Below are 19,700 nucleotides of genomic sequence, written 5' to 3' on the forward strand. Positions count from 1 at the left end.
CAACCAAACTTATGAAAACTTTCATTTGTTTTCAATTTATAGGTTTGTGTCCATAAAAATATTGTGTATCGTATCGGAAGCACATGGGAAGAGGGATGCCAGAACTGTAGGTGTACAGACCTGATGGACTCGATCACAGGACTCCGCATAGTGGAATGTGTTAAAAAACAATGTAATGTAAAATGTGCCCCGGTAAGTACATTAGAGTGACGTATAATTTATGTAAAACTGCTGTAGTTATATTCATTGCACAGCTTTAATATTGGCAGCAGGAAAGGCTAGAAATGTGTCTGAATGAGCAACAGATCTGGTAAACGTCATTGGCTTATTATGCTGTTTCCTACTAACAACCAGTGTAGGACTGGCAGCACTGAACAGTACAGATGAGCTCTATTCATGCTTTATTTTCTAAATCCCAGAATACAGGATGCTAAAATAAAGATTCAGATAATTTTACTAACTGCATTTAAATGATATTAAATGAAACCCTATACTAACCCTATACAGTTTAACAGAAACATAGAAGAGTGACAGACAAAACTCAATCCAGAGTACCCCTTTTGCTGATTTTTCAGAATATATATCTATGAATCTCCTAGGCATGTTTAAATTCACTTATTCGCTGATTACTGACACACTACCTCTGCAGGAAGTCTGTTCCAAACATCAACATACTGTTTCTGTAAAATAATACTTTCTAAGGTTAGTTTTGAAATTGTTTCCTGCAAGTTTAAGGTCTTAAGATCATGTCCCTGTGTTCTTCATCTAAGCTTCACATTGACATAAAATGTATTAGGGTTTCCGTCATGTGCAGTCAGTCTCTCCTGATATGTTACATCTCAGATTTTTAAACCATTTTTGCCCAACTCTGGACATGTGCTGTCCTAATATCTTTTTGTAAGTGAGAACTCCAGAACTGAACACAGCATTCTAAATGGGTAAAGATATATAAAGGGTATGCATGACCTCCTTCCTCCTATTGGTAATCTCTCTAGTCAAACACCCCGTAATTCTAATCCCTTTCACCGTTGACTACCTACACTGTCCGCTCATTTTGCAATATTCCAAAATAGGAACCCTGAATTCTTCTGCTAGCTTTGTATGGAATCACCATAAAACCACCCAAACATAAAGTCTTCACTTGTGCAACTTTTTATGACAATATTACATGGAAATATAATAAATTCTTTGTTGAAATCAAGATAAACTGTATCCACAGCATCACCTGCAAGATGCATGTTTATAAATTATCATTGATCCTTCTTTTTAGAAGTGATTTCATTTATCTTACTACTACAGATGTAAAACTCATTGGAAAGATTTAGATAATTAGTTTTGCCTGGTGAGAATTTGGACCCTGTTCAATCAGTCATAAGATACTGGCACAGTTGGGTCTTGGCCCACCCAAAAAAGTGTACACTGCAGTTAAAGACACAGTAATTTTAAAGCCTACCTCTTGGTTCAGATATACCTACCTTCTTATTGCTTCCCTATATCTACTTACTAGAGCATACACAGGGTTGCTGTTGTTGTCATGTAACAGTGTTTATGATTTTTGAATAGCTACTTTGACAAAGAGAGCTGCAAAGGTGAGTACAACTGAATCAGGGGTTTGGCTAGTTTAAGCTACAAAACTGAATGGGCAAAGTTGCAGAGTCTACTTAAGCAACTTGGTCTAAGCAACTTAAGAACTTGGTCCAGGGCTCAGCTGTGAAAAATTACACTGATAAGTCATCTGCTTTTTGCCTATATAAGCATGTGCATAGATTACACCATACAAAGCGATAGATGGTTCATCTTCTGGAACTGCCCTTCCATCTTTCAGCCTATGTTTCCTGCCTTTTAAGGATTAATATCTAATAAATCTAAAGAGCATTCACATTTTTAATTCGGTGGCCTAAATAGAGGATTTTTTAATGTTTAGATATATATATTTTTTTTAGGTACAGCTTTTCTTCTTTTAAAATGACACATAATTGCATTAAATGCTATTATAATATCTATCTGGAGTTAACATTAATCATAGACAGAACGGAACATTTTTGTGCTCATCATTTTTGGTCAGATAGCACTTGGAACTTGAATCTGTTCTCAGCGAGAACCACATTGGCCTGCAGCCACTGGTACTTTTAACCACAAGCTTGTTTTCAAGATTTACTGCAGCCATTTTAATCTTGGTATGATTTAAGGGCAGGGAACATCCCTACACTTTGAAAAATGATGGTGCATCAGTTTGCAGACAACAAATACAGAGCTACTGCTGGACTTTCCTATTGAACGGTTCAACATAAAGCACACACTAAAATGTAAAAGCACCCTGTGTTAAATGTCGAATAATCTGAAAAGTCACCATCCCTGGTGACATGGAAGCTTCTTATTGGCTAGCCACCTTATCATTCCAAGGTCCTGAAGACTCCAGCAATGGTCTGTTGATGTCATGATTAGAGATGGCAACAATGGACCTGAACTGCAGCAGTAAATCGCTGCTCTCCACTTGTGGTACAGGCACTGGTGGTGTTGTGGAGGTTCACGTGATGGCTGCTTCAGGTGAATAAAAAGGTTGTGTGAGGGCTTCTTCTTTCTAAACTAAGAATGGCTGGGAGCATGGCAGTTGTGATACAATATTTGCCATGAGATGGGCCATAAAGCAAAACTAGACCCAGGAGATACTCACCTGTCCCTGTTCCATCACAAGTGCCACTATCTTTTTTCATCATCTCTTTCACATTCCAATCTTCTACCATCTTGAATTCATTCAGTTCTGGCACCTGCAGGGAATATCCTGGCAAAAAATGCTGAGAAAAACTTTTGTTCAGCAAATTTTGACAGATGGGAGGGAGACTGCAGGTAAAAATATTTATTGCAGAAGTGGCATCCCCTATCCTTTTCTGCAATAAAGCCCTGCCTGATTCCATATTTTTAAAGTGAAACTATATCTTTTATCAAGTGCACCAAAATCATGGAATATCATATCAGGGCTGAAAACAAAGATGTAATTTTTCTGCAAAAATAACTCAAAAATAATTTACTACGGCATCTAAAACAATTTGTCAAATTGCCCAATTTAATAAAAAATAAATTATCGAGTTAAAAAAATCTTAGTATGCTACTTTTAAAAACCTAAGACCTTGTAAAGTAAAAACTGACTGGCTTTTATTACAGAGCAAACGAGGTGCCAGGTCCCGGTTGCCGCGATATAGGCACAAGTCTGAACGTTTATAAACACAGATAGTTCCGCTTGATTAATTCAACAGCCTGACTCCGACAAAGCCACCACTTTGTCTACATGGTTGGAACTCACTAGAAAAGCTTAATGTAGGCTCGATTTAAGTTTATAATCTATTCCAAGGCACTTCTCCGCTGAAAGTATGTTGATTTTAGTGAGAATGTTTGGGAATATCTGTGAGGGAACAATGAGTACGCTGTGTTTTATGACCTCTCTTTCGCAAGCGCTTCAAAGTTTTTCCTCCTCTCCAACACGTTGTAATTGAAAAAGCAGCACAGTGTAAAAGAATGGGGTGAGACATTTAGACCAAGCATGGCACATCTCCTTGGGTGGCCAAGGGTGCATGTTATTATGTGTGATGGTGCCTTGGGGTGCACTTAGCCCCTTGCCATTGTTTTGTAATGGATAACTAATTGTCCTGTCAGAAAATATGGTTCACAATTTATGATTTTCAGTAGAAGATTTTTTTTTACTTTGCTTTGGGTTTCTTACAGTATGTTTGGCTGAAAACAATTTCAATATAAATGCATGTAAAACAATAATTTAATTGCAAAAATATCTAGGAAAACAGAAGCAAAGGGTTTACAGTGAGATCAGAGGATTTACAGTCAGAGCTTTTCTAGCCTGTATTAGAAATGTGGCCAGGGCAATTCAGTTGGATAATGTATTATATGTGCCATAGTTTCCATAAAATAATTTTTAATATAATCCTGCAGTCAGATATCAATTACACACAAATTATTGCTTCTCTGAATTTTTAATAGATCATTTTAAATAAACAAAGACAACAGTATACATAAAACCAGAGTTACATATAATAGTTTGTGACAGGTAAAAATACAAATCAAATATATTACAAATATTTAGGCAACATTTAAAGCAAACACCAGGCTTAGTTTATCATGTGTGGGTAACCAAAGACAAAAGTATAGGTAATATAGTAAATACCTCTATTCATCTCGAATGTGAAATTCCATTGGATTTGCAAATAACCGTCATAAGCCTACCTCTTACCATGAGAGTCTACATATCCGTCCCCATCAGACCTATTTAACACAAGAAAGGGAGAGAAAAGAAGGGGAGATTGTAGGCCAGAGGTTTAATCACCATAAGGAAACAAAGACAGACTGCTTTACACTCATGTTACCAGCCGAGACCATATAGAGACAGCGATACCCATCAATTATGTGAAGAATAATATTGATCCCAATCTGACCATATCGCCTCATGTTTGTCTAGTCAATCATTTATTCTGGCTGTCAGCAGTTACAGTACATTACTTTGATGTCTTGTATACGTCAAAGTCTGTTGGAGGGGACGTGGCCTTCCAACGCAAGGTAATAAGACATCTAGCAGCCGTCAGCACATGTGCCATTAACTGAGCTTGTAATTTAGGTAAGCCTTTAATAGGGAGTCCCAAAACATGTGTGAAAGGGGTCTCTATGCATCGGGACAGAAAACAAACTAGTGAGGAGAGCATCCACCTTTTCCCAGAATGGAACAATATCCTGACAGGTCCACAAAAGGTGGAACAACGACCCACCCCCTCCCCACACCTCGAGCAAAAACTATTTGCTGTTGGGTAAATGGCCTTCAGGCGTTCTGGTGTGAAAGTACCAGTGCATAATCACTTTATAAATATTCTCCCAATAGATGGTACACCAAGAGCTCTTTGGGGCATCCCATATTATTTGACAAATCTTCTGAGGGATCAGTCTGCCCGGCACTTTCTCCCATTTCCGCATATAGGGATGGATGACCTCATTCCCTTCGCCTATCCCTGCTAGTATCCAATATATGCCAGAAATTAAGCCCCGTCTACCTGGCCCGCTTGCACAAATCATTTTGTTTTTAATTAAAGCAGTATTAGCATTTAAATTGATTTATTGAGTTGGTATAAGCATCTTGAAATTCCTGTAAAGAGCCTATCAACTTGTGTGCTGAAGATATGAGAAGTTTGCCAATAGGAGGAAAGAGCAGAGAAAACAGCTCATCACTTTGCTGTCTCTCCTTTACTGTCAATTCACAGTCTGAGGGCAGGTCCATGACAGCCTATGGTCAGAGGAGGTAGGTTAAAAAATGCTGACTGTCGGTGACAACCAAAAGACTTAGGACATCTTCATCGTCAACATCTTGAAGGTAAGTATTGCAGCAAGAGCCTTTTAGTTTGTTTTATTTTTTAAGGATTTATTCTTTATTTATTTTTTTACTTGATTTTTTTTACTTCAGTTTTACTTGAGTGCATTGCTAACCAAGAATAGGAAAGAGCATTACCAACCTGCCAATTTTTTATTGCCACCTACTTCTCACTTGTCTTTTTCACACCTGGCACACATCCAATTAAGTCATGTGCACAGTTGTGGTTGCCATTTTAAGGCAGGAATCACTGATGGAAGGATATTGTTATTGATTAATATTTTAATAATAATGTATTCACAATGATGCTTCTGCATAAGTAAACAGTTTTAATGAGATTTGTTTTTGAATATGAAATATTAAAGAAGTGTATTTTACAATGTGTTAATGGTTCTACTAAGTAGCAGAAAGCATTTTGCACTTTAAAACCACTAAAGACATAAAGAAGGGAAATGCTGTTATTTCCCAAAGCACTAAAAGAACTCCAGCTTTTTCCTGGAATAAGAACATCAAATTGGATGATGGTGGAATCAATTTCCTCTTTCTTAGGTGTATAGGTTAAATGGATAAATATGTTTAAAATGTATGTTTAACTTTTTGGAGAGACTGGAGAAAAACATTTGCAGGGTATTTTGTTTTTGTATGTGTGTTACTGGAAAGATTTATGTTCAATTCTTGTTCTGAAGATGCAACAGGACATGAAAGAAAATCTCCCCAAAGTGAGAACAACTCCAATTCTGGTGTGACCAACAGTCAGGGGCAACAGCCCTGCAGATCTCATACAGCAGAGGTCCCCAAAACCTGGTCCAGCCAGAGCCGAGGAATGACTTCTCCCAGGGACAATGCAGGCTCAAGGCGGTGGGCAGGTTGTGTCTCAGGACACAAGCGAGTGGGTGGGTTTTGGAATCATGATGTCACTTTTTGGGGGTAGTTTCTTCCCCTTTGAGCGACCCATGGCTTCCCACGCATGCGCAGTCTGGAGTGCGTGCATTTAGTGGTCCACGACCAGAAAGAGGTTGAGGACCACTGTCATACAGCACATATACAACTATAGGGTTCAGAACAGCCTAGGCACCCTCGATAAGAGTCCACAGAGTCTATGAAAATATTTGAGTTTTTCGGAGTATTGTGAAATATGTTAAAAGGGGGTAATGAAGCCAAAAACTTTGTTGTGTAGTTTTTGAAGTTTTACTTTGTGTCACAAAAAAAAGAGAGAGAGGTTATCCTTCATGTAAAAAGACATTTTGCAGCTGTTCTTATCCATGTGTACAGACAGTGCACCTGAATATTGTATGTGTAAAGGATGACTCAGGGGTTTCAGTATTATCACAACCTAACCTTCAGCTTAATTACACTCCAGCCGCTTGACAAGCACCTGGATCCTCACTTTTGTTTGTGCTCCATTAGGGTGACAACACCAATCAGCAGATAGGAGAACAAACACGGAAAGATAGGATGATGGTTGACCAGTATTCTGCATATTGTGTCTCTCACTGGGGACAAGCGGCTTAAAAAAATAAATGAATAAATGGCGCATTTTGGAAAATATGGTATCATGTTCCCAAAGTGTGTTTGTATTTTCCTTCTCCTAATCCATAGCGTTGTTGACTTCCTCTTTGTGTGGCTGGATTGCAAGCATTGAGGTTCTATTTTTACTTCATCGCTGACAATTGGATGTGAACAAATGTTCCAAAATGCAAGCCAAGGCTAAAAAAAACAACCAAAAACCCTTCAGTACATCTGACTTATTTAAAGCTAAACATCAGGTAGATAAAAAAAAGCCACATGCGACTGACGTTTTGAATTTATATATAAATATCTCACTAAATTTATTTTCCCCGTTATATCCTGAGAAAGGAGAGAACAGACAAGAGGGAGGCCTGCGGAGCATCCTGGAACTTGTAGTTCTGTAGGCTCACAAGGGCTTGCAATGGCACATGCTTCTGCTTCACATGTTTAAGCATATTTAGAAGGTTGGAATTTAGCAATGCTTTTACCTCTCTTCTTACTTTTGCCTCTTCAGTCCTTCTTAGTCTGGTCTGAGGTTTCTATGCCCAGTGAGGGGATAAAAAAAAGTCTCTATTCCATGCTTCATGTTAATTAAGATAATTCTGAATCTAAAAACAGACAAGAAATCAGAAAATAAAAACTACTAAACAGCACTGAAACAATAAATATAATAGAAATAATGTAGTACCATGTAGTACATGTCCTTTTTACTAAATAAAAAGAGACATTTTTTTTTTAATAAAAATATGATATGTCAAAGGCATTCAGGCATTTAACTAGATCTTTTTTTCACTAATGAGCATCAATCATGTTTTAGGGTTTCAAATATGTGACCCGGGAAAACGAGTGTTGTGGGACATGTAAGCGGGCAGTATGTGAACAAGAGATGCCCCATTTCGAAGGACATAAAGGAGATTTTGATGAATCGGATTCCACAAGTCGCTGGTATAGTGTAAGTACGGTATATATTTTTTGGTTTTAAAGAGGCAAAACTTTTGATGCTGTCCCTAAAGGCAGGTTGAAGGCAAAAGACTAACCCCCAACAATGTCTATAGGCTGCCATTGATTTTCCTACTAATGACTTACAATGCCTTTTTAATTGATTTAAAACATTAAAGTTTTAATGAACAACATAGTAAAAACGTCACAAATCAATGAGGCAGCATTGCCTTAGATCTCATGCTGCAGCTATGGGGCCTTAATTACCAGTGTGTCTACACACACACATACCAAGAAGTTGCATTGCTTTATTTCAGAAGAGGCAATTACCAATTTTAAATGTTTCTTTTACCATAGGGAATCTTGACTTTACTTACCATTGCACCCAGGTCTGCTTTACAGGCATACTTTAATGTAGGTGGGGTAGGTAGGAATGAAGCACAGATCCAAGAAAAGGAACCATATAAAATATTTTTAAATAAATTAACATGGTTTGTTTTGTCTCCTAACAGTATTGTTCCAGTACTAGGGCCCTGTTTTAACATTTTAATGATTGAAAGGCATGGGATTTTACAATGTTTTTTCATTGAGCTCTTATGTGTCTATTTATAAAGCAGTGAATCTGACATTTCCTGAAACATTCTCTGGTGGAGAATCAGTTACTGCCATTGAAACACATTGACTTGCAAAAATCTTTACCAGGGAACAATACAGGGTCACTGTCAGGTGACTGTACAATGTCAGGTTCACTGCTTTTTAAGTAGACCTCATATTGCCACAATATGTTGTTACATCATGAATTTTACAGATATAGGACTTTTACACTATGGTCTGATTACCTATTGGGTATAACACTTCTACTTATGCTAACAGAAACTAGGAGTGTCCCACCAGTGCTCCAGAATATTTTGACAATAACATGCATTTGTTAAAACATATGATACCCTTCCATATCCAAATGTAAAACATAATTAGGAAATGTAAGTGTTACCCAAGCCTTTCCTATTTTTAGCCATAGCACACTTACATTAGTCATATCAGTGATATGTAACAAGAACACAGACATTTCATTGTGGTATGTTGAAAAAATGATGAAGGTAAGTCTTTTAACTCAAGCATATGAATTTAGGTCTTATTACAAGTAAGTATGTATGCCAAAACCACACGGGCCATTAAAATTACAATTGTTAATATTATCATAAAATGGGCACAGATTGAGAAGCTTAGTGTAATAAGAATTTTACAAATGCATCACTAGATTACGGAGAATTTTAAACCAAAGGATGTAGAATAAGCTATACTTATCTTTGTCATCTGTTGTCTATGACAAAGATTATCTTCAGTAATATTCATAAAATCAAACAAATATCACCAGAAGAGAAGAAACAGACAGGCTGGAGAAGAAACAGACCCCTTACATTGTGGTCATTGCAAAAGTAACCTCCTATATTTGTGGTGAGTGTTATCATGAGATCAGTTTACCATTACTTATCCTCATGTACCCCCTTTCAACCTCTAAGAAGCTGTGTTTTACAAGCTGAGCAAGGTAGCATTCATGTAAATTTCACCTCTGAGTTTGTAATTTTGGTTTGCTGTAGGTTGGTGCACAATGGACGTCGCCTTCTGATCCATGCATCATTAATGAATGCACCCAAGTGAATGGAGAAGTTTTTACTCTTCAGAAGAATGTGTCCTGCACTGACATAGAGACCAAGAACTGTCCCACTGGTTATGAACTGAAGTGTGTTCATGGAGCAGAATGCTGTCCCACCTGTAGTTGTGGTGAGATACTGTTTCTTTCATGTCTGTGATGTTGACAGCAGGAACACAAGAAAAAATTGCTGTCCGGCTTTTACTATTTTGTTTTCAAATGATACAGAAATAAAAGGACAAATGTTGTTATAAACATGTTGGGAAGCTGTAAGCAAATGTGCAAACAATTGAATAATGTTCTGTGCAACCATGGATCTCATTCTGACTACATGTAAATATTTGCCCCTGTTTCTGCTTCTGTCTGAGAGAAGGACATATTCTAAAGTTCATTGACTGGTCTATGGATGTTAACAGAACTGTAACTTGCAGAATCAAGATAGGTTGTTTAATTTAGCACCCAGTTATCAAAAAGCAGGGCAAGTTGCATCCCTGTACTACAATGATCTGTGACATCAGGCTTGGACTACCTCTGAAAGGAAGTTGAGGTACAAGCCAGAGGTTGAAATAAAATATATTACCTGTTAATGATGACATTATCAAGGCAAGAGTCTCATATCTGTACTATTATTGAATTGTTGGTCATATACATGTAAATGGTTATAGAGAACCTTGTCTTGGAACTGCTTTACTATTCTTCATTTTGCTGAGTAAAACTTTTTAATATAATAAATCTCTAACTTGCAGATCCTATCCCTGGCTGTCTTCTCAATGGAACAATTGTTGGGGTAAGAAAAGATGTATTTATTTAAAAAAGTTTAACTAAACAAAGATTCACCTGATGTGTAGATTTGAGAAAGTGTCATTCATTGGGTCTGATTTATTAGAATTCTCCAAGACTGGAGAAGATAGACTTTAATGGGAGAACCTGGGTGATCCAGCAGAATTAAAATAAACTGTTTCTTACATTTTATAGCAGGTACCTTTAAGTGTCCCCACAATCCTCTAATTATCTTCTAGAAAGTTCTAGAAGACCTAAAACCCAGGGCACCAATATGCACCAGGTGCTTAGCTCCATCCTTAGCTCTAGTATACAAATACTGACTTCTGTCCGGTACTTAGCTCCACCCTCTGCATTGTTTTAAAATTAATCAGAGAAACTACCCATCAGTTTGATAGTTCAAAAACCCAGTTCAGGAGGTAGAAGTAGACAAGGTCAAGATGAAGTCAGTACGGTATTTACATATTAGATTGCCCCAGGTTTCCAGGCTCACATGGCATTTTGAAAGTACCAAAAACAATGTATATATAACATTGGATTTCTTATTTTACCATTTAAGAAGACTACAGGTTTGCTTAGAAGGAACATCAATTGACAATGAACAGAAGAAGCACCTGTTGCATCATGGGAGCTTTTTCTGGAAAAGATAGGTGTAACACATCATGGAGGAGAAGTGGTTACACACAGTAGCCATGATGAAGATATCTGCATGAGTACAGAGCACATAGAAAAATGACAACACCTGGAGAATAAATTGTTTTTCACACGGCTTCTAAGGTGTTGTCTACATAGGCAGTTTACGGGAATTCCTTACATGCTAAAAAAACAAAACAAAACAGATCATGCAACTGCTTGGCCGAGGTGTTTGGAAATTAATTTTTTCAACTAAAAATAAGATGCAGCACTTAATAACACAGATCAAGGGAGTAATTAAGATTGGCAGCAGATGTTTGGTTGCTAGGGAAGTCTCATTCCCCAGAGAGAGGCCTTCTCAGGTGGCGATAACTGTACCAATGATTATGTAGAATAACCTGTGTGCTGTACCCATCGTCCTGTGAGCATTTGTCTAGTATTAGTATGGGAGAATGTAAAAAAAAGTTTTAAATTATGGGAAATGTGTATATGTGGGTGAAATATGAATTACGTATACTCAGTACATCTTTGCAGTAAATGCATTTTTCCATATTTTGCTCCTTTAAAAACTCAGAAAAATAAAGAAAAAATACCTGATGATCCTGCTGGAAATACAATGCACTCCTAACTGTATGAAATAGACAAATCTGTCTGTGCATCTGCTGGACTGCAGGATACCTCCCCATCTCCTCATTTCTATACTTCCCCCTTGTTTTACATTCTTTTATCTTCCTGTGCTGTGACCCTGAGATAAAAAGTCAATTAAAACTTCAAATACCTACTTTCTCCTCCCCTATAAGTAAAATGATCATTTCTTTATTGAAATTAGGTAGAACCCCTAAGGGAATAAACTAGAATCCTGCATATTCTAAATGAACCATGTATGTATGGTCGATCCAGAGGAAGGCAAAAATACCTCATGGCTCAATTTACTCCAACAGGAGAAAAAAATAATTTTTGATCTCATGAGGCAATCGGATGTTCCCTGGATCAAAAGTCTGTGGTGTGATTCCTTTTAAACTTTAATACTCAGTTATATTTTGTACTTCTAGAAAGGAATCCAGCTTTTTCTTAAGACAATCGATAGAAAAATAATTTCTGACATTATCAACAGGTACTTATCTAACAGATAACAACATTTTTTCAGTGGTATATTTGACAAAACAAAACATCTTGTAATAAACAATACAAGTTTATTGTTATGGTTTACGTACACGTTACCCCTGGGATAATGTTACATACACACAGGAAGTGGTTAGTGTTGCGTGTATTAGGAGCAGTTAAGGCATTGTTAGGCTCTGCAACGCTGTAATGAGCAGAAATGCCATCATGCCATCAAATTTCTGCATCAAAGGTGATCTAATTTACATACTCCAGTAATAACATTAAAAATACTATATTTTCTATTTAACAAAAATACAACTTCCTATTAAATACATTCATTTTTAAGTTTGTTAAATTTGTTTTCATCTATAAATGTAATGAAGCATGCAATGTGTCCTTACACACTGGTGATAAATTATATTCAACACTTTTTCTGAAAATGTGTGTGCCATCCTTGCCTCAACATTTTGTATTTTATTTTCCAGCCTGGGAAGACATTATTGATAGACGAATGCTCCTTTTGTGAATGTAGAATTTCCAGAGGACCGATTCCAAGTTATAAACTGTCCTGCCAACGGACCACATGTGATCCCTGTCCACCGGTAAGGAATATGTAATATAAAATTAATGACATAATGCTTACTCATCATTCTGTGAAGTGGATTAAATAGGATTACCCTGTTTCCCACAGCCATCACTCAGGAATGGATTTTCAGAATCTGGTATTTTTCAGCCTTCAATGAGAGAGGTTCACTTGAGGAAACACAGAGAGTCTGTATGCTAAATGTACTGGTAAAGCATGAAGGTTGACACTGATGGCTCTTGTTTGAAAAAGAACCCAAAAATTATTTTATGAGCTGTCATGGGGATCTGTTGACTGCAGTACTTTTTAAGACACTGACCTGGAACAAGCAGAGTAGAATTTAAGACTTCATTCCAATTCTCTTGATCTGCATAGTTGTTCTTGGTCAGGGTCTGAAAGTATGAAAGCCAAAGACAACCAGACAACTAGCATAAAGGTGTGATTTGATCCCTTTGCCCAGTACTTTGTATCAGCACCCTAGTTCCTTAATTTGTCTTCTACACAGACATGTTCCACTTCTGCTCTGGTACCAATAATGGGAAGTCATAAATGCTGAATAGGACACCATTCATTTAGTGCATGATGACGCAGCACCAATAAGTATCGCTATGACATCTAAACTCCACAATATTATCTCTGAATTGAAGTAAGATGCATTATTCAGAACCAGAGATTGGAAGAGGTAAGTATTGCTTCAAAACTGATGTTTTTTTGATGAGGGGCATGAATTAAAAACAAACAAAAAAATGCAATATCACCTAAATGTGCTGTCAGTGGTAGGCGTTGGAACAAATATGTTGGAGTGAAAGTCTCTCATCCTATAATTAACATTTATAGAATATTTACTCAGAAAAATCACTCTCATTAAAACCTTGCTATTTTTTTTTCCAGAATACTGTCTTGCAAAAGGTTAAAGGTGCCTGTTGTGGCAAATGTTTATTGATGTCCTGCACTGTCACGCTGAAGAATGGAAATCCAGTTAATATAGAGGTAATTCAGTATCCCATATTGTCACTTTGATTAGGAAAAAAGTGGTCATATTTTATACATCAACAGATATAAAGACCTTCCATTGCTCTCCCTGAATCACATCGTTCTCAAATTTGTATGCCTGAAAGGGCAGCCACATCAGCACTCTTCTTTCCAAAGACAATGACTGTCAATATGTCAGCTTTATTATTTGCTGGTGTCCAGATGAGAATGCCCATACAAAAGAAAAGCCACAAATTTTTTTAGGACTGTGCAAGGGAATATATAGCTTTATCTAAGGGACATTACACGTAATCATACTGGGGCAAGCATGGATGGGTCAGCTGTTACTAACACATCCCCAACACCACTATGAGTGCTCTCACCACATCATTATTTAAAATAAATGCTACATCCATGCTACAAACCCCTTCCCACAATTCAGTACTTTATCCTAGTACCAACATTGAACTATAGATATATAAAAAACAATGACTAATTATATATATAACAATGACTAAACTGGAAGAAATCTTAGCTGGAGCTTATGGTCTTGGCTCTGGTCCATCTTAAAGGTGAACCTCAGTTATTCCCTTAAGTACCTTCTGACATTCCTCTGGTGATCCCTTTGATACATTTTTAAAGTAATTTTCCTGCCCTTGACCTTCATAATCCCTTTTCTTAGTCCAATGACATCATTACAAAGGTTGAAAGATCTATTCTTGGGGGCCAGGAGAAGATGACCAAAGTAAACCTAATACTTGCTCCATATCCCTCTCTCCTTATGCATAATCAGTCATCCAAACAGCATTTTTTACTAACCTTTGTTATTATCCTTTACTGCTGACAGAACAGTTAATCACAAACCCCAGCTCCTTGTATTGTATTTGTGCTTGAACAGGCACATCATTAGCAAAGGAGGTACAATCCTGTAGTACCATGGCTCACTGCCTTGCTTTGGGACTTCACTGAGTGGAGGTTTAGCAGAAGTCAGCGTGAAATAAACACCATGATAGTAAAACAGTAAACTTCAACAAGGTCAGGGGATTTTCAGCCTAATGTCCTGCTACTCACCTATGACATTAGCATATGTATGCATGCAGAGCACCCTAGGAAATGCTCACACATTAAGCTGAGACTAATGATTGACAGGAGAGAAAGCAGATAGTTGAAAGTGGAAGGCCAGTCCAGCACATATGGGGAGGAGTGCACTGCATGATCCCTGTAGTCCACCATACAGAAAATTAAATGGGTTTAAGATAGTTTGTGCAGGGAAATGTGACTAATAACTTTCAGCTCAGAAGATGATTGTCTACAAGTAAACAAAAAAAAAAAAAAATGAAAGTGCAGAAGTTCAGTTACTGGTAAGTAGTTTTTTTTAACATAGTACGCCCAAATTTCTGACACATGGTTCCTAAAACACTATTGATCTTTTAAAGACAGAGCACCACACAGTCTGTGTTCTTTCAGACTCTGTTTATGATTAAAATCACGGACTAAGCAATACAAACTAGGGAGGAGTCTGTGCTCTAACTCACTTGTGAGTACGGTATATTGTGTGTATAAGTATCCACTTGAACTATTGTACTCTGTAAATGAAAGACCTCAGAGGTGCTAAGAAGATACAGATAAACACATGAAGAGATGCTCACCTTTGATCGATATCACAATACTGAAGAATAATACATTTTTTAATAGTCATCCAATTACAAACACCATAAAAAAGGCTTATTCTTTAAAACTGTTACTTGTGATTTAAATTTACATCCAGCCTATACTTGACTAACAATTTTATGAAATAAGTTGTTTGCACTCTTTATTGACATACATAGGAGATGAGGGGATGCCATGAAAGATTATCACAACTGTATGACTGTTTTGTTTATTTAAACTTTTAAGCCTGGCAAATCCATAAGGGATGGCTGTAAAACATACAACTGCAAAGCCAATGAACAAGGGGAGTTGACTCTGGAAACTGTGGTGACAACATGCCCGCCATTTGATCGTCAGAAATGTTTGGCAGATGGGGTAAGTGAAATGTACATTTATTGCCAGGTTAACTATAGTGAATTCACCTTCTGAAGGCAAAATGGAAATGTTAAGATTGTGCTTGTTTACTGAAATACCTATACTGTATCTAATATTTTTTTCAAATGCATTTTTTTAGGGTAAGATTATACAACTTGGAGACTCTTGCTGTGAAACATGTAAGTATATATATATATATATCATCCCCATAATTCAAAGAATGGTATTTATTAGGTACAGGAATACATTTTAAATGGGCTTATACGAACCTTCCAAAACTTTAACATGTATTTGTAGACTTGATTGTGGTAATTTTTTTTTGTTTATGTGGTATCCTAGGTGAGGAACCAGAATGTAAGCAGGTTACTGGGGTTCTGAAGTATATCCGAGTCGATGACTGTATGACGGAAAGGCAGCTCAATATACACTACTGTGAGGTAAGATACAAATCAGATGCTTATACAATTGAGAGCACATACAGTATATCCCATCTATCCATCAAGGCATATGATGGGATATGAGGCATTTGATATTTGGCCACTGCTGGAGTCGGGGGTTACTGTGTGGTTATTGCTAGGGATTTCAGGAGTCCCTTTCAGAAATGTGAGGTAAATTAGACTTTGCGGTCAGAGTTGTTGTGAGTAGGCATATCATGCAGCATGTAGATTTTCCAGATAAAGACAGACTCCAGAGCTGTGGCCAAGGGCAGTGAAGGGGTATGGTTGGTGTTGTGGGCCCAACTAAAAAGTTTTGTCATTAACTCGGGAAGTACCAGTTTTTTATCTGGGAGAATGGTAAATTCCTGAAAAGAGGGTAAAAATGCAAGTTGTGTAAATATTAAATTATGGCTGAACAGATGTTCCAAAATTCTTGGTTGTGAAAAGCATGCCTGGTATTCCGGAAATATCACCTCTACTAATAGGGTCATTTTGACAGCAAGCAGTTCTTGATCCTTGATGGATCAATTTTTCTTGGCTGGGGGGAAAGGTTTATAATACAAGCTGAACAAGGTACAGACTTCATACAGGTCAGGATTTTGTAATGTCTAGTCCTGTTAGAGCATTACCAAAAATGAAAGCCTAGTTCACTGCATAGAAGGTTTCCACTGCATCAGGAAGCCAGTGGTTACATGTAGAACCCTTCTGGGTGAGAGACAATTACCTTGTGAGTAGTTGGTAATCCACTGCTGCTAGCTATGTAGCTGTGAAATCATTGGGCCATTGTAGATAGCCACAGCTTTTTTAAAGTCTGAAAAAAGACTTTCTTTGGGGACAATCTACCCCAGAAAAAGCACTTAAAGAGTTTCTCAATGTATAAAGTCCCAAAAAAAGCATAGGGGAGTGAAGTTGGGCTAGTAAATCCCAGAATGAGTGTGGCTTAAGGTAAAAGAAAGAAGGAAATATTCTTGTGATGTAGCATTTACCATCTTAATAGCCTGGGTATAGGAACTGATGGGTCCATATGACAAGATGATACTATTATTGGCAGATATATGAAGGTAATGGGAAAGTGACTAAAGACACCAATCAAAGCTTTTAATAAAGATTCTGAACTAAAACTGCTTCCTATTAAGAAAAGTATCCTAGTTGACAGTGGACTTGTAGAGATGAAGGTTTTGTGGGCCATTGGGAAGATGGATGAGAAAAGCATGCCCCCTTTAGGAACAGCAGACATTGGAATTTCTTTTCTGTTGGGGACATGATACAAAGTCTCCTCTTACGGAGGTGAGCAGAGGGCACAAGTGATTCAGTGGAATACTGGAATGTAAGAGTCACAACAGAAAAAAAAAGTGTTTTGCTGTTGATACTTTTCTAGTGTGTGCATTTAGAAGTTAAAATCAATGTAGGCCAAAAAGGGGCTGGGAAAAACACTGGTGTAGGAACAATAGATTGTTACAGTTCATGGGCACACAATCAGTTCATGTGAGATCTCTATCACCTTTGATAATATAAAATCTCCTACATTAGATGTTCCATTTAAAATCCAGCTAGGAGTTCACAAGACAAAGTTACTTCCATTAAAGTATATTGACTAAATATCAATGGGACAGTTCTTGTGTATATATAGAAACATTTGAGAGAAGGGGTAAGAGAAGTATAAATGTTTCAATATGATAAGGTCAGTGAGGGTTTGTTTTTAGTAATTATTATTGATTAAAAAGTGTCACCATCTTTCATTGTGCTGTACAAATTAAAAAACAAACATTGCTACATCAGGCAAGAATCTAACATGTGTTCAAAGGTTGTTCAAAGTCGTTCATGGATCCATTCTGATGGGGAATGTCCACAATATAAGTCAAGGGAGAAAAACACAACAGGGTGCTAGCTTTCCATAGAACAGAATGGCGCTGTATGTACAGTGCTTGTTCGTTCATCTGTCACGTTTTTGCCGCTGCAAACAATCATGGAAGATCATTTCCACCAATATTAATTGAATATGTGTATGCAGCCTTAGTGTGGTGTCATCTATACCATCCCAGAGGTTTTCTATTCCCCCCCCTTCCCCAATTGAATTTGTTCCTAATATTTTGTATTTTGACATATTAAACATTTTGAAAAAATGTTGTCCAATGGTATAAATCCATTATCATTTTTTCTTTCAGGGCAAATGTACCAGCAAGTCAATCTATGCCATACAGACACACCGCATGGAAGATCAATGCATTTGCTGTTCTGCAACCCAAACAGAGCCAATGAAAGTACCCCTGAAATGCGCTAATGGGACCATTGTGGAGCATGAAATCTTACAAGCCACAAACTGTGAATGTCAGTCCCGCACATGTACCACTAACAGCTCTGCTCCATGAGTTCTGCACGGAGACAAATATTTCATCCCAACTATCAACAGGCACCTTTTTACCAGATAGCAGTGTATGATAGCAAATTAGATTAAAACTTGGCCTTACTACTCTAGGTGAACCATTTTTTCTTATTGGTTGTCCTAGATACCTGCTCCTAATTGCTGTTTGCACTGTAAGATCATGTTTTTGTACAATGTTCCTAAGTTCCTATACAACATCCAATATGATTCAAACTTTAAATTGGCAACTCCTTCATTTCACCATTGAGTGATTGATGGCATATTTGGGTGCCATGAAGAATATTAGAACACTTCCAGCAGTAAATAAAAAAAATGTATGTTAAAAGTATGGCCCTTTAACAGTTAAGTCAAATACACTGCACCACAGCAGAAATAAAGCTAAATGTAACAAAAAATATATTTGTACTACTGTTATAATGCGGTAAAATATCTGATAGGCTTATGTGCAATTATTTTTAAATGTTTTTATAAAATGTATTGCTATTCAGAGGTCTAGGGCTTAATAATTGTTTTTTAAGATTATATCTAAGAGTAAGGAATTGACAATCCATTGTACATTCTAAGTAATTTTAAGATGTAAGTCATTTTTACAATGAGCTTCTATTTAGTGGTCGGTATATGAAGTCTGCTGAGACTAGGAAAAATGTTATGTTTTACTTTTAAATGCACTGAAATGGACTCGGAAAAGAGAGTAAATCATTGTAATTTACTTCAGGAAATCTGTAAGAAATGCATATATTGTATGTAAGATGTCTATTAAAGGGAATACAATTCTTTACCTTTTAACTGCTAATGTTTTCCAGATTCTGTATGTAAATCTTAACAATAAACATATCTCATTTTCTCCCTTTTTGGTCTTTAAATATTCAAATGTTATATCTATTTTGTAAGTGCAAAAATACCTGGTGATCCTGCCAGAAAAGCAAAAAAGGGATTACTGTTCTTTATAGTGCTACTCATGTCCATAATATAGGGGTAGGGTAAACAGCACATAAATGATCTGGGCAGGGCTAATAATACTGATGCACATTCAGTAAAGCAGTATCAGTTTGTTACAGAAAGTTAGGAATTTCTGGATTTCTGTCTAAATTATTAGGAATTTTTCTATACTGTTTTTAAAAAGACAAAAAATGAGAAAATATATCCTCTTTGGGTCAATAAATATTTTCTAATGTTATTCTTAAAATTTCCTCCAGTTATTTGAGGTCCTGCCCCTATATTATTAATACCAGATTTATATTAAAAATACTGCCATCATAAAGCCTTTTCACATTGACCTCTGTAGCTGCAGGCACAGTAGAGGAATTATTTCTCAAAGTTCA

The 19,700-nt window shown here is 36.9% G+C and overlaps 1 protein-coding gene across 1 annotated transcript in view; it reads left to right on the plus strand.

Moving 5' to 3' along the window:
- The window catches only part of VWF (von Willebrand factor), a 99,997-nt gene extending 80,771 nt beyond the window's left edge, over positions 1-19,226 (plus strand). The window contains 10 exon segments of the mRNA XM_072400328.1: positions 43-192; positions 7,689-7,823; positions 9,409-9,592; positions 10,208-10,248; positions 12,464-12,580; positions 13,453-13,551; positions 15,430-15,558; positions 15,698-15,737; positions 15,898-15,995; positions 18,161-19,226. Coding sequence (XP_072256429.1) covers positions 43-192; positions 7,689-7,823; positions 9,409-9,592; positions 10,208-10,248; positions 12,464-12,580; positions 13,453-13,551; positions 15,430-15,558; positions 15,698-15,737; positions 15,898-15,995; positions 18,161-18,364 — 1,197 coding nt within the window. The 3' untranslated portion in view covers positions 18,365-19,226.
- Positions 19,227-19,700: the final 474 nt, after the last annotated feature.

The sequence above is a fragment of the Pyxicephalus adspersus genome, chromosome 2 (assembly GCF_032062135.1).
Source record: "Pyxicephalus adspersus chromosome 2, UCB_Pads_2.0, whole genome shotgun sequence".
Taxonomy (NCBI): Eukaryota; Metazoa; Chordata; class Amphibia; order Anura; family Pyxicephalidae; genus Pyxicephalus; species Pyxicephalus adspersus.